This window comes from Vulpes lagopus, chromosome 18 (genome assembly GCF_018345385.1).
Source record: "Vulpes lagopus strain Blue_001 chromosome 18, ASM1834538v1, whole genome shotgun sequence".
NCBI classification, from domain to species: domain Eukaryota; kingdom Metazoa; phylum Chordata; class Mammalia; order Carnivora; family Canidae; genus Vulpes; species Vulpes lagopus.
In genome coordinates, this window is record NC_054841.1 from 42999176 (window position 1) to 43015515 (window position 16340).

A 16340-nucleotide genomic window follows, 5' to 3' on the forward strand; every position below is an offset into this window, starting at 1 on the left:
ATGTATTTTAAATCCAATTCTCTGGCAGCCCTGGTGGCGCAGTGGTTTGGCGCCGCCTGCAGCCCAGGGCGTGATCCTGGGGACCCTGAATCAAGTCCCAAGTCAGGTTCTCTGTATGATGCCTGCTTCTGCCTCTGCCTGTGTCTCTGCCTCTCTCTGTGTCTCTCATGAATGAATAAATAAAATCTTTAAAAAATAAAAAATAAAAAAATAAATCCAATTCTCCCTCGTGACATTATATTGATTTACATTATTTATATTATTAGTCTTGCAAATGCAATTAGACCTCAGTCTACTACAGATCAATCTTTGGATTCTGAAGAAATCACTCAAGTGTTTAAAACCTAAATTGATCGAATTTATGTACACATCTCGTCGAGAATCCAAGTGAAAGGTCTATGTGTTTTGGCTCTTTCCCCAGGTTTGATCCACGAGGCAGAGTAAACAAATTCAGGGTTTTAAGGTCTTTCCCTGGCACCAGTGCTTACTACAGTGCAGGCCTCACCTCAGCAAAAGGGCCAAGTTCTCCAGCAGTTAGATCCAGGCTATTGTCCAGGCTAAGTCTTCCCAAGGACTTTACATAAATACCACAGGAACCACAGAATCGGGCAGATGGGTGATTGCTGGCCCCACATTTAGGGCAAACAGAAGAGCAAGCAGAAATGCCCAGCTAGAGGACAGAAAATATTTTTACACTTTCATAAATATTAGAGTCCTAATTTTCCCACGTAAATTATTCTCATACCATACGATCACCAGCCACCAAAATAACATACGCCTATACCCCTGACTCTGCAAGTCTACCTTCTAGAACTTATTCTTCATATGGACAAGTACACAAAGAGGTATATTTAAGACCATTCCCTGCAGGATTGTGGTCTTAGAGAAAATAACTGGAAACAACCTAAATGTCCAGCAATAGGGGATGGCCCAAATGTATCATAGTACATACAGACGGTGGTATATTATGGAGCACTAAGAATGAGGTTATTAACGAGGTACGGTTCTAGGTGAAAAGAACAGGATCAGCATTTGTATGAAATTACTAGTTTACTTATTAACACACTGAATGGCTCAAAGAGCACTTACACGCTAGGTAACAGTAACTGCTTCTGGGGTAGGCTCTGTGAGCCTGGGATGAGAAGGGAGTTTAACACTTCACATGAAAACTGTTGTATTATTTACATGCAACGATCAAATAAATGACTTTCAGTGTTTCATTGAAAAGGTAAGGGGTGCCTGGGCAGCTCAGAGGGTTAAGCATCTGGTTCTTTGTTTCAGCTCAGATCATAATCTTAGGGTCCTGGGATCGAACCCCATGTTGGGCTCCACGCTCAGTAGGGAGTCTGCTTGAGGATTCCCTCTCCCTCTGCCCCTCTCCCGACTCTCATGTTTTCTCTCTCTCTCTCACTAAAATAAATAAAACTTTTTTTAAAAAGCAAGTAGATGATCCATAAAAGAAGAACTGTCAAGAGTCAACAAGTGCTTGAAAAACTTTAACCTCAAAGAAATGCAAAGCAAAATAGCAATGAGCGCCTTCCTAATTTAAGAGAATTATCTCTGTCTCCAGATTCTTAGGTAAATAGGTGCTAATATTCAAACCCCAAGAAGTGATTTCTGCAAGGTGGGGGAAGAGGAGGAGCCTGGCTCTCTCTAGGGTAGTGGTGAGACCTCAGTACCAAAAAGCTCAGATTTAAAATACCCACCGTGGCTCCACACGAGTCACAGAAGTAAGCCTCCCGGCGATTCCTATGACCATACTTGGAGCAGGAAATGGTCTCCCCTTTCTGAATGGGAGAAGAAGGGGCTTTATCTTCACTGTGCGTGGGCTGATGAACACAATGGCATTTATCAATAGGCAGATCAATACTATATTCTGCAATTCCCCTCTGAGTCCAGGGGGAAAAAGCCCCAAATCAATGCAAGCCCTGGAAATAAGGAATTTTTGCCCCCAAATAGTAGTAAAACTATGATGAGCTTCACCAACTAATAAATTAATATAAAGAAGAGACATTCAGCAAGTTGATGCCTCACACATCTTGATATTCCTCAGTATCTTTAATACCAAAGGTAGCAATCCTTTCATTGATTTACCACAACGATATTTATAAAAGAAAGAATGTAAGCAGACCTAAGTTCTACCTAAGGTGTCACAATTGAGGTTTATCTTCTTTCCTTTAGGGCTCTGGTTTCCACCTGGAAATGTGAATTTTTATTTTCCATCCCTGACATGTGAAAAGAATTTTATTTTGGGGAGAGAGAGAGAATTGTGTCATGAGAATTTCTGAAACTTTGTTAGGTAGGCCTGGATTAGAATCTGCTCCTGCTACTTACTGCCTAGGAAGAGACTTTCTCATCAGATAAAGGAAGATTAGAGTATTCATCACTGCTATGTGATCACCTATTATGTGTAGACACATAGTGCCGAGCACTGCTCCTCTAACCTCACATCAAACCAAAGGACAGATCTGTGAGGTGGGCACCATCACCACCTGTGTTTTACAGAGGTTGGAAACTGAGGCATGGAGAAGGTGAGATCCAACATTTGACCTCAGGCCATCTGATTCTAAAGCCTGCCCTTTATCCATGCAACCTCTTCAATACAAGAGCCTATACAGGTCTGTAGGTGGGGTTCAGATGCTTCAGGGCAATTAAGTCTGGAGGGATGCTTAGCATAGGGGCAGGCTCCATAGACCAGCTTCCCGTCTTTCTCTTACTTTCCACCAGATCCCGATTTCTTTAAGAGAAAGGACTATACTTCACATTTTCCCCCCATCAATATAGTACCTTGTACCTTTGCACATGGGAGTCACGCAAATAGTTACTGAATGAATTAATCAGTGAATAACTGATACAATTGATAACTGCCACATATTCCAGATACAAAACTAAGAATGTCACCAGGGAAGCTGTTTTTCTAAGGACCATTTTTCCTCCAAGACTGATATTTTGGTCAACTTTTTTTTGCCTAGCTATATCCTGTTTTACTCGAGGGACTGTTCTGTTATTCTAAAACAGACATCTATCCAGAAAGATAGAATGAAGATCCCTGTTTGTATATACTTACCCTTATCCCATTTCTGTGCAATTAGCGAGAGACTCCTTAGGGGAAATCAAGAGATAAATGCTTTGCACACTTTTGCTTCAGACTTAAATTTCAAATGTATCCTCCTGCTACAACAGGGTTTTGATATAAAACTTGCTGACCTGGGTTTCTAAATATAAAGCCTTCAGATCTTTTATTTAAATGCATCTATTGTTCAGGGCACATGGGCAGTTCAGTCAGTTAAGCATCCAACTCTCGATTATAGCTGAGGTCATGATCACAGAGTTGTGAGATCAGGCCCTGCATCAGGCTCTATGCTTAGTGTAGAGTCTTCTTGAAACTCTTTCCCTCACCTTCTCCCTCCCCCTGCTCATGCCCAACCTCTCAAAGATAAATAAATCAATGAAATCTTAAAAAAAAAAAAATGCACCTACTGTCCAAGTGGATTTTTTTAAACAGCATTGCTTTAAAGAAAGAAAAGTTATTTTATTCCATTCATATTAATGCTGCTAAATAAAGAATAGACATAGGTATCAGACTGAATATGCATTGTTACTTCTACGGCACTTTAATTATATATACTCTCATTGTGACATCCAAACCCTGATACACCATTCAAAGACAAATCAAATCCTGAAAAATCAACTTTGTAATTGTTCCTGAAACCATTCTGCTGATAGGTGAGACCCAGAAACAACTACATCCCTGACGAGTAGTAAAATCAACTTAAGAACATATCCACTACTGTCTCAATTTCAAAAAACAACATGGCACAGTCAGTAAAGACATACTTGACCATGAATGAAATATGAGAGGGTCCACTTCTCCACCAGCTGTTACCAGCCTTCCATGCAAAGTTATTAAATGATATTGTAAGAAATTGCTTATTTTATAGAATCCCCCCTAGAGTTAAGACTTTGAAAACAATTTTGTGTTGGTGAATATATAAAGTCCTCTCCAGATTTAGAAATGTTGCTTTCTGTGTCTCTCTCCAACCTCTCACTTCTTTCCTCCTCTGCAAATTACATTTCTTCATTATTTGACACTGGACATTCAGCAGCCACCAAGTATAGGTCTGGTTCATGTGGTCTACCTACCTGCTGTGATGAAGGCAGGGCCCCCTCACAGGTGACACAGTATTTCAAGTGAGCTGGATTCCCTGTGCCACAGGTGTGGCAGACTACTTTCTCCTTGGAAACAAAGAATAAGAAACACATTTTTCTCTAAGCCAATAACTGTGCAAAGAAATCATCGAGCAGTCTTTTCAATCAGCCAGCTATGGACCCTATTTTAACACCCAGACCTTGATATTGGATTGGCTTAGGAATTATTACAACATAAAGAATGTCAGACAAAGGAAAATCTTTTTTTTTTTAAGATTTTATTTATTTATTCATGACACAGAGAGAGAGAGAGAGAGAGAGAGAGAGAGAGAGGCAGAGACACAGGCAGAGGGAGAAGCAGGCTCCATGCAGGGAGCCCGATGTGGGTCTCCAGGATCACACCCCAGGCTGAAGGTGGCGCTAAACCACTGGGCCACCAGGGCTGCCCGGAAAATCGTTTTAAAAGCAACAAAACCCAAATAGAACTGAAAATGGGTATTCATTTGGCCTCAGGAAGGCAAACAGAAAATTCTGCATCAATTTTGTGTGAGTTTTTTGTGTCTCCCCCTCCCCACAATGTGGGAAACATGATAGCATTCCCACTCTCCATCTCATGGCTCAAACAATCAACAGAAAAGCCCAAGACTAGCAAAAGCTTAACTATGTGTTTATGAGTAATCTTGTAAACAGCCCATGGGACTTCATGTTAATGAATTTAGGTTTGCTCTGTAGTTTCTCACCCAGAAATGCAAAGATGAAAAGACTGTCTTAGAAAAATGAATGGTTAAGTGCAGCTTTCCAAGTTAGGAAATTGAGGATAAGAGGAAGGAGGGAAGGAAGGAGGAAAAGAAGGAAAAAAGAAGAAGGGAAAAAAGATTAAAATAGTCTAACTAGAGTTCAGCTATTAGAGGTTTGCTAGTACCTGTCAAGTGGCTGGACTACTTTGCACTATCAGGATACTATCCCCTTAAACTATCAATGATCAGTGACACTCAAAGGTTCCTTTCTACTCCAGTGCCTATGTTTTCCAGGTGTTCTGACACTAACATCATGTGTTCTGAAGCTATACAGGCAAAGATGATGATCAAGAGAAAGTCCAGCTTGTAGGGTTTTAGTTCCAATGCCACTAAGTAGGCTATGAAGTCCCCAGACTTTTCAAGGTTGGTTAATTTCACTCTAGCAGAAGCCTCCAAGTTCTTGCAATTCCAAGATCTTCTAACGTGCAAATGGCCGACTAACTGCTATTCATAATGGCAGAGGCCCAGAGACTTGATCTCAGTGGGTCCTGACAATCCCTGGTTCTAGCATTCTTCAAAGTTCCTTAAAGTCTCTGTAGCATAATCTGCAATTGCCAGAGCTTTTCTGTGAGATTTAGGGTTGTGGTCTTCCTAAAGACTCAGAAAAGATCTGGTGACACTCAGACACTCATTGAGAAGTGAATCAAATTCCCTGTCCCTGTGTTAAAAAAAAATACTGATATCAAACAAAAATAATAAAGCTGGGGGATCCCTGGGTGGCTCAGCGGTTTAGTGCCTGCCTTCAGCTCGGGCGTGATCCTGGGGTCCCGGGATCGAGTCCCACATTGGGCTCCCTGCATGGAGCCTGCTTTTTCCTCTGTCATTCTCTCTCTCTGTCTCTCATGAATAAATAAATAAAATTTAAAAAAATAATAAAGACGTTGATGTAGGAAATATTCTGGAAAGACTGCAAACCAGTAATATTGCTTACTTATTAAGTCCAACAGCTTACCTCACGACGCTCACTCTGATAGGTCCCACAATCCAAAATTAGTATATCCCCACACGGTTAACATTTCTGTGTGTGTGTGTGTGTGTGTGTGTGTGTGTGTGTACAGTGAGAACATCTAAAATCTACTCCCTGCAAATTTCCAGTATACAAAGATGGATATATTAATTAGCTCGACTGTAGTAATCATTTCACTATGTACATGTATATTAAAACTTATTTATTTATTTATTTATTTATTTATTTATTTATTTATTTATTTATTTATTTATTTCGAGAGGGAGTGAGCAGGGGCAGGGGCAGAGGGAGAGAGAGAATCTTAAGCAGACTCCACACCCAGCCAGAGCCTGATGTGGGGCTGGATCTCACAACCCTGAGATCATGATCTGAGCCAAAATCAAGAGTCAGATGCTTAAACGACTGAGCCACCCAGTGGCTAAAATTTTTATTTAAATGAACTATTAACATTTTTATTTAAATAAACTATTTTTAAAATTAGCATGGCATAACTTTGCCTGATCCAAACTCTACCCTATCCCAATCCTGCCTTGCAAATTCCCTTTAAAAGTTTTTTTAACTAATAAACTTCATTTCTTAGAGCAATTTTAGGATTATATCGAAATTGAGCAGAAATTATAGGGATTTCTCATATACTTAGTTTCTGTTCCCACACATACACAACCTTCCCACTACTAACATCCCACACCAGGATGGTACATTCATTACAACCAGTGAACCCACAGGGACACATTGCCACTTTGTGGGGTTCACTCTTGTCAAACTCTCTTTTTAAAAAATCTGCTGCACCCAAGTGCAGCACTAAAATCTTGTAAACATCTTTCCCTGCCTTCTCTCTTCTAAGATACTATTAAGACAGTCAAAGTGGCAGACTACCTTATAGCTTCAGGTTCAATAAACATAGCCTTCTTGGCCAAGAGGTGTTTCTAATGGTTTTCTTGGTGACTTTTTCACACCATGTCATGGCTCACTTCCTTGAAGACCATGACCCACAGATAGAAATAATTTTATATCATAATCACTATACTCATAGATGATTTGGGATCTAGGTCCCTATCAGACTACCTTAAAGAGAATGCTAAACATCTGTGCCGAGGACCCCTTTTTAAGAATCAATACCCTCAGGGGGATCCCTGGGTGGCGGAGCGGTTTGGCGCCTGCCTTTGGCCCAGGGCGCGATCCTGGAGACCCGGGATCGAATCCCACGTCAGGCTCCCGGTGCCTGGAGCCTGCTTCTCCCTCTGTCTATGTCTCTGCCTTGTCTCTGCCACTCTCTCTCTGTATGACTATCATAAATATATAATAAAAAAATTAAAAAAAAAAAAAAGAATCAATACCCTCAGGCATCTGAGTGGCTCAGTCAATGGAGCATCTGCCTTTGGTTCAGGTTGTGATCCTGGGGTCCTGGAATCTGGCCCCATCAGGCTCCTTGCTCAGTGGAGAGTCTGCTTCTCCTTCTGCCCCCACCTCATCCACTCTCTAGAGAGCTCTCTCTAAAATAAGTAGATAATATCTTTCAAAATAAAAAAATAAAAAAAATAAGAGGGTCAATACCCTCATTTGCTACCTCATCAATTTGTAATGGGTCTAGTTGAATAGTTCTATGCAATTTAGTGGACCCAACTTAGTTATTAGTATATAATTTTTCCTTACAAAGTATTTGGGAGATGAGAACAATTTTCTAATCTCCCAAATGATAAGCTTTGACGAAATTAAGTGAGGGAGAATGTCATAGGTCATTGCAAACTTCATCTCAAAGTGGATTTTGTAAGTTACCAAGCTAACTTTCTGCTTGATGCAGAGCTGTGGGTATACTGGCTTTAGCACCATATCATTGTTGTGAGAGGTGGGAGATCTTATAAGGAGGTAAATGCCCCAGCCATGTGAATTATCAGATCTTTTTCAGGAATGACTTCAAGAGGATTCCAGCTCTAAGGCTCTCAGATTCTAGGAACCCAGTATGACTAGAGATCTGGAGATATACTATATGTGCTAGTTAGAGCCCAAAGGAAATTGATGATCTCTTGGTAAAGGAGAGCCCATGTGTTCTGGTGAAATGAGAGATGCTCAAATTAATTTTCAACTTTAAAAATGGCCAGTGGGATACATTTGTTTAACAAACAAAACAAAACAAAACTTGAGGCATCTGGGTGGCTCAGTCTGTTGAGCATCTGACTCTTTGTTTCAGCTTGGGTCATGATCTCGGGGACATGAGATCAAGCCCTGCCTCAGGGTCCACCCTCTACAGGTCATCTACTTAAGATTCTCTCTCTCCCTCTCCCTCTGCTCCTCCCTTCCACTTATGTGCACATGCACGTGCACTCTCTCTCGTAAATAAATCTTAAAAAAATAAAGAAAACAAAACAAAATCAAATCTAAATGTGTGAATACATATGGATATTTCTGTGCATGCAGAAAAACACATAGAAGGATATTCACTATCATCAGTTATTTCAGGAGAATAGAAATAGAGCTGGGTGGGGAAATGATGCACTTCTTTGTATATCTTTAGACTATTTCACTTGTTAACAAAAATCAGAGAATATTTTAAAGTACAAAATCCTCTCTTCTGAAATACAGGCACCTGTACTAGTGAGTAAATGGAGAAACTTCTGCTACTATAGTTTCTAATCCTGGCAGCAAAAAAGAGATATATCTGATATATATTCCCCAGTGTTGACAAGGCCTTTAAATCAACAGAAGAGGGATGCCTGGGTGGCTCAGTGACTGAGCGTCTGTCTTTGGCTCAGGGCATGATCCCGGGGTTCTGGGATCAAGTACCGCATCAGGCTCCCTATGAGAAGCCTGCTTCTTCCTCTGCCTATGTCTCTGCCTCTGTCCGTCTCTCATGAATAAATAAACTCTTAAAATAAATAAAATAAATCAACAGAGGATAAGTCTGCACCAGTGGACTGTTGGTAGGAAGAGGATGGATGGTGCTCCGTGTGTACTCCATGGAGTGAGATGAAGACCAACACAGAAACAGCTAGGAAAGTCTTCAGTAGGCCCTGCTGGTACATTGCGGAAGGTAAGGCTGTTGGCTTCTGTGGACAACAGGTATTTCCACTGACTTCATTGGTGGTTCTCTGAGTGAGAATGTTATCTAAAAATCTTTGCCCTTGTAAGACCTGGAAAAGCCACTAGGATAAAGATTCTCAGCCCAGCGTTTCCACACAGTTGTCCTTCTGTGAATAGAAGCAGCAATACTGATTGTCTGGCTATAAAGAAAAATGAGGCATTCCCCTTTAAGATCAGATGTTATAGTGATAAAAGTCTCTATAAAAAAATCAGGTCTGATTAAATCCTGTCCCTGTTTTCAACCCTTCAGAGTGTAATGGGAGAAATCGGAGCTGTTAAGTACGGTAGAGAAGGAGCCATCTTGCACAACTTCCAGCACCTCCAGCATTTCTGCTGCTCAGCAAAACCAAAGTCCTTCAAAGTTTTGAAGCACAACCTCAGTTTCTAGACTCTGTAGATCTTCCTGGAACACTCTCTTGCTTCCTGGAACACTCTCTCGCCCCCACGTCCCACATATACACATGAGAAACTTATCTTTGTCCCATCCCTTCCCCATCTGGCAAGTCCTTGTGCCTCCCACAATATCCACCAGGTGACACTTCATCTTCAAAGCTATCCCTGGCCCCAGGGATAAGAGTTAGTAAATTCTTCCTCTGTGCCCCACCCACCCACCATGAGTGCTACCTCCACCACTGCAAGTGTAGGCAGGCACAGGGCAGTGGGTCCAGGGATCAGAGTCCAGCAGATGTAGGGTACAGAGGCCTAGAGAGTGGTCCAGGAAGCAGCATGTTGGGGAAAAGTCACAATCAAAGGTATCTTTGAAAAATCCCATTAGCACCTGAGGGTTCACACTGCAGGTGTAAGGCAGAATCCAGATAAATAGCGGGAAGCAGAAGGAAGAAGGTTCATGGCTGTGCCATAGTGAGGGATGCCAGCGGCCTCGGACTAGGCCCAAGTGTCTGAGAGTCCTGGAGGCCTGGCCTAGCTACCACTCCTTCCTCAGACCCCTTCCCTCGATCTTCCCTGTTCAAGGGACCCTAAAATTGGATATCCAGAGATTATTCCTCAGGCTCATGCCACTCCCTATTCTACCCATCTAACAAAAAGATTAGTAAATTTTCATCTACCTGACCTTGACCCAGCCAGTTCTTCAAAATCTCATTTCTTAAGGCCAACATTGCTTGGAATACTTAAAAAAAAAACTTTTCAGATTGAAGGGAAGCTTGGAGGTGGAAGAAAAAGAGGACTTCTCCTTTCTCTCATAAACTTCAACACCTTTTCCTGTATGGGAATCCACAAAGTCATTTTAGGAGTGTTACAGTTCCAGTTGTACATTAAATCTATGCATACCCCTTATTACTAAAAACTCTTGCTTTTTAATGCTTCAAATTCTCCTTATTTAATCTATTTTATCCTATCGTGACATTTGCTTGAGATTAAAGGGGAAGTGACTGGGACTATAAATTGAAAAATCAAGAAAAGATACAGTTGTACATTTAATGATTCTACCAAAAATATTTTTGTGGTATGACATTGTCTAGCAAAGTTTTTTGAATGTATATGATGATGATACTTAACTTTTTCTTTTTCTTCCTCTTTTTGGATACTTAAATATTTAATCCACGGGACTAGCTATAATCATTCTTTTCTACATAACAGATTCCCACAATCAAAGGCAAATAACAGCATAAAGCAACTTTAAGGACAAGATTAAAAGTTCTTAACTGCAATACTAATTGCAATGTTCAAGTTTAAATATATAAGGTAAAAAAAAAATCTAAGTTAGCTGTATGCATTTTGCCCTCCAAATCCATTCAGGAAACACATGTCTGTGTATCTCTCTTAACAATTATAGATCCTTTGGCAGTAAAACTCTTGGGCAGCATACCTTTCCAAAAATTAGAGTGGATTTTAGTATTCACTGATACTAGCTTATCAATTGTTCACCAACTCCACCAGCTTCAGTAGCATTTAACTGCTTACATATCAGTTTCTATATATTTTATTCATATTTTTCCAGAATCACATTTCATTACCTTCAAGTGGAGGCTGGCCTGTGGCTGCAGTTGCAAGGTAAGGGAGGCCTCACACACCACACAGATGGGAGTGTTCGTGGGCACCATGCTTCCACACTCTGCACATAAGCCCATCTGCACAAAGAAAGATGTTTGTCTTCAGAGGCAAAAACTGAGGTATAAGTAGAACTTTGATTTAATTTGCTTTTGTAAAAAATGTCTCAAAGTAATTATCTTTATTATTTTTTTCTATTGTGAGTAAAAACGTGTTAATTGTGGAAAATAGAGGTATAAGAAAAAATACACAGTACAAGGGAGTCAGGAAGCCCACAAATCCTCTCTCCACAAAGCAATTATAAAGTTGGATAAAACTGTCATTTCAGATTCAACAACTATTCCAGATTCTGAAAGTCACCAAAGGTGCACAACAAACTGAAAAGTGGTGAATTTCATACAAGAACACTACAAGTCGGGTGCCTGGGTGGCTCAGGTTAAGTGTCTGCCTTTGGCTCAGTGGGACTCATGATGGGAGGTCCTGGGACTGAGCCCCACATAGGGCTCCTTGCTTCTCCCTCTGCCCCTCACCCTACTGCGCTCTCTTGCACAGTCTCTCTCTTTCTTAAATAAATAAAATCTAAAAGAAGAAGAAGAAGAAGACGACGACGACGATGACTACAACTCTATATGGTTCCTGCTTGTGGCTGTTCCCATCCTCTAGCTCTGTCAGTGTGGTAGCTTCTCTGGGGCAGGACAAACTGTGAAACCAGCAGCTTCATAGCTGCTGCGGGGCAGGGCTCACTTGATTGGAGCACTGTTAAGATGACAATCTCAATGGCAAGCAAACAGGGAGGGCCAGTGACTCTGGTAGCCTGAAATCCTCATCCTGTTGGAGGCAACCAGCCAAGGATTTAACAGGGAGTTCCAGGAGGTAAGTCAAATATAGGGGGCTTGATAAGCTTCCCACACACCTTTAGTTGACTGGAGGATATGCATATGTATAGTATAAACCAGAGGCGGCACTAACCACACATTTCTGGCTGGTGCAAGGATACTTCAGCATAAAGTAAACACTGAGGCAGATTTGAAAACAGTCTAAAGCTTGAATGTTCAACCCTCCTCCTGCTCCCTCTGCCCCTCCTTCTGTTCTCTCTCTAAAATAAATATGTATATTTTTAAAAATATGTTTTATTTATTTATTTGATAGAGAAAGGGCACGAGCAGGGGGAGTAGAAGAGGGAGAAGCAGGCTCCCCAGAGGGAGCCCAGTGTGGGACTTGACCCCAAGACCTGGGATCATGACACGAGCCAAAGGTAGATACCCAACTGACTGAGCCACCCAGGTGCCCAAATAAGTAAATCTTTAAAGACAACTGTCAAGCAAGAAATCTACATCTAGTAAAACTGTCCTTCAAAAGAGAATGCAAAATAAATATTCTTAGGTAAACAAAGACAGAGAGAAATGCCTACAGATGTGCCTTTAGTAATGAAGTCTGCCAGGCTGAAAATAAGTGATGTAGATATAACCTGAGTTCATGGGAAAGAAATGAAGAAATGAGAGCCCAGATGTGATAAATATGTGAGTAAATATAAATGGGTACATAACCATTTTTTCTCATCTTTAAATGACATATAACATTGCATTTTCAGTTTACAACATATACAGATGAGATATATATAACAGAAAAGATAAATGTGAGGAAATGGGAGTATGGCTAGTGCCCATTGGATGACAGAGAAATTCAACTGGGGTGACACAGACCCAAAGTGGCAAACAAAAAGCAAAAAACTGGGGATCCCTGGGTGGCGCAGTGGTTTCGCGCCTGCCTTTGGCCCAGGGCGCGATCCTGGAGACCTGGGATCGAATCCCATATCGGGCTCCCTGCATGGAGCCTGCTTCTCCCTCTGCCTATGTCTCTGCCTCTCTCTCTCTGTCTCTCTCTGTGACTATCATAAATAAATAAAATTAAAAAAAAAAAAAAAAAGCAAAAAACTGGGGCAGCCCAGGTGGCTCAGCGGTTTAGCACCACCTTCAGCCCAGGGTGTGATCCTGGAGTCCCACGTCTGGCTCCCTGCATGGAGCCTGCTTCTCCCTCTGCCTGTGTCTCTGCCTGTGTGTGTGTGTGTGTGTGTGTGTGTGTGTGTGTGTTAAATAAATAAATAAAATCTTAAAGAAAAAAAAGCAAAAAACTGGGTACAATAAAACCTGTTTGGAAATCTCTCTCCAAGGAGCTGACAGAATACACTAGAAGCCACGTGCAGGTATGCTGCTGAAATTTGCTGGCCAACCGCCCACTGGGATGCCTGAGGACCATCTGGAAGCTGGCTGAGGTGCCAGTGAAATACACCAGGAAGCTGTTCATGGGATGCCACCAAAATGCAATGGGGCTCAGCACAACTGGTTCTTGCAGGTTAGCTGAGCACCCTCAGAGCAAAAAAAGAGGAAAGCACACCAGAACCAGAAAGAAAAGCCAAGTCTGCAGTGTCCCTGCAGCAGCAATGTTCCTCTATGAACAAAAATTAACACCTAGCTAGCTGGCACAGGAGAAATGTTTGATGGGTCCAGCTCTAGTACCTGTTGCCCAGTACCCAAGGCAAGGCAATCAAGGGTGGATTTGATGAAGGGTGGATTTGGATCTGTAAGGTGCACCTCTGCATCTGTCTAATGAGACTCTGAGTGTCTTGGATCTAGGAACCTAGGAGTAGGCTCCACCCCTTTGAATCCCAGAAACCCAGTTGAGAGCAGGACACAATAAGCAGCCAATAAAGAGTATAAATTACAAAGCTGTTTATATATTTTAGCATATTAAATTTATTTGGGGGGCAATATAGATGTTTTAAAATTTGTCATTTGAAATATTTATAAGCTCTGATAACTTTCTTCCTGAAGAAACAAAGAAAGTTCTGAAAATCTGTTTTTGGAGGTGCTGGGTGGCACAGTTGGTTGAGCATCCAACTCTTGGTTTTGACTCAGGGGTACAGGATCGAGTTCTGCATTGGGCTCTGTGCTTAGCACAGAGTTGGCTTGGAATTCTCTATCTCCCTCTCCCTACTCCAAGCTCATGCTCTCTATCTCTCTCTAAAATAATAAATAAATAAAAACTTTGAAAATCTGTTTTCAGGCAAGTAAAAAATAAATTTGCCCAAATTGATGCTTCATATTTTATTTTCTGTAGCATCTTCTTCATGAAGTTCAAACTGTGATATAGTAAATTAACTTCAACAGTCTTGAGCAATAAAATGGAACAAATTATTTTAAAAATATCCATTTAGAGGAGGGGCAAGATGGTGGAAGAGTAGGGTCCCCAAATCACCTGTCCCCAACAAATTACCTAGATAACCTTCAAATCATCCTGAAAATCTACGAATTCGGCCTGAGATTTAAAGAGAGACCAGCTAGAACGCTACAGTGAGAAGAGTTCGTGCTTCTATCAAGGTAGGAAGACGGGGGGCGGGGGGGGGGGGGGAATAAAGAAACAAAAGGCCTCCAAGGGGGAGGGGCCCCGCGAGGAGCCGGGCTGAGGCCGGGGCGAGTGTCCCTAGGACAGGAGAGCCCCGTCCCGGAGGAGCAGGAGCTGCACCAACCTTCCCGGGTGGAAAGGGGCCCGCAAGGAGTTAGAGCAGGACCCAGGAGGGCGGGGATGCCCTCAGGCTCCCTGGACACTAACAGGCACCTGCGCCCGGGGAGAGTGCGCCGAGCTCCCTAAGGGCTGGAGCGCGCACGGTGGGACCCGGAGCAGCTCGGAGGGGCTCGGGCGGCGGCTCCGCGGAGGGGGCTGCGGGGCAGGAGCGCGGATCCAACAGCGCAGGCCCCGGAGCACAGGGCGCGGGACACAGCCCAGGATCCGGCCTCCCCCGGGACAGGCAGAGGCCGGGAGGGCCCAGGACAGCGAGGACGCTCCTGCCCCGAGCTGAGCGGATCAGCGGCCCCGCCCGGAGCCTCCAGGCCCTGCAGACGGAGAGCCCCGGAGCTACTGCCGGGGCTGAAACCAGGTTCCCAGAGCTGCCACCCCACTGTGGCCGTTCCTCCTGGGGCCTCACGGGGTAAACACCCCCCACTGAGCCCTGCACCAGGCAGGGGCAGAGCAGCTCCCCCAAGTGCTGACACCTGAAAATCAGCACAGCAGGCCCCTCCCCCAGAAGACCAGCTAGAAGGACCAGTTCCAGGGGAAGTCAAGGGACTTAAAGTATACAGAATCAGAAGATACTCCCCCGTGTTTTTTGTTTGTTTTATGTTTTTTTTCTTTCTATTTGATTTCTGATTGCTTCCCCACCCCCTTTTTTCTCCTTTCTTTCTTCTTCTTTCTCTTTTTCTTCTCTTTTTTCCCTTTTTTTCTTCTTTCTCTTTTTTCTTTTTCTCTTTTCTTTCCTTCTCTCTCTTTTTCTCCTTTTCCCAATACAACTTGTTTTTGGCCACTCTGCACTGAGCAAAATGACTAGAAGGAAAACCTCACCTCAAAAGAAAGAATCAGAAACAGTCCTCTCTCCCATAGAGTTACAAAATCTGGATTACAATCCAACGTCAGAAAGCCAATTCAGAAGCACTATTATACAGCTACTGGTGGCTCTAGAAAAAACCATAAAGGACTCAAGAGACTTCATGACTGCAGAATTTAGATCGAATCAGGCAGAAATTAAAAATCAATTAAATGAGATGCAATCCAAGCTAGAAGTCCTAACGACGAGGCTTAACGAGGTGGAAGAACGAGTGACATAGAAGACAAGTTGATGGCAAAGAGGGAAACTGAGGAAAAAAGAGACAGACAGTTAAAAGACCATGAAGACAGATTAAGGGAAATAAACGACAGCTTGAGGAAGAAAAACCTACGTTTAATTGGGGTTCCCGAGGGCGCTGAAAGGGACAGAGGGCCAGAATATGTATTTGAACAAATCCTAGCTGAAAACTTTCCGAATCTGGGAAGGGAAACAGGCATTCAGATCCAGGAAATAGAGAGATCCCCCCCTAAAATCAATAAAAACCGTTCAACACCTCAACATTTAATAGTGAAGCTTGCAAATTCCAAAGATAAGGAGAAGATCCTTAAAGCAGCAAGAGAAAAAAAGTCCCTGACTTTTATGGGGAGGAATATTAGGGTAACAGCAGACCTCTCCATAGAGACCTGGCAGGCCAGAAAGGGCTGGCAGGATATATTCAGGATCCTAAATGAGAAGAACATGCAACCAAGAATACTTTATCCAGCAAGGCTCTCATTCAAAATGGAAGGAGAGATAAAGAGCTTCCAAGACAGGCAGGAACTGAAAGAATATGTGACCTCCAAACCAGCTCTGCAAGAAATTTTAAGGGGGACTCTTAAAATTCCCCTTTAAAGGGATCCCTGGGTGGCGCAGCGGTTTGGCGCCTGCCTTTGGCCCAGGGCGCGATCCTGGAGACCCGGGA

The 16340-nt window shown here is 42.6% G+C and overlaps 1 protein-coding gene across 15 annotated transcripts in view; it reads right to left on the reverse strand.

The window, feature by feature from the left end:
* DZANK1 (double zinc ribbon and ankyrin repeat domains 1) overlaps positions 1–16340 on the reverse strand; it is an 81804-nt gene that overhangs the window by 31512 nt on the left and 33952 nt on the right. For 12 of the 15 annotated variants that reach the window (XR_005984393.1, XM_041732583.1, XM_041732589.1 and 9 more), the window contains 4 exons: positions 10968–11081; positions 4144–4236; positions 1707–1829; positions 506–670 (listed from right to left, as the gene is read on the reverse strand). Coding sequence is in view for 14 of the 15 variants with exons in the window: in XM_041732583.1 (XP_041588517.1) it covers positions 506–670; positions 1707–1829; positions 4144–4236; positions 10968–11081 (495 nt within the window). In the remaining variant the exon portion in view is untranslated. The remainder of the gene's footprint in view (positions 1–505; positions 671–1706; positions 1830–4143; positions 4237–10967; positions 11082–16340) is intronic. The other 3 variants (XM_041732581.1, XM_041732585.1, XM_041732586.1) reach the window with 3 other exon arrangements.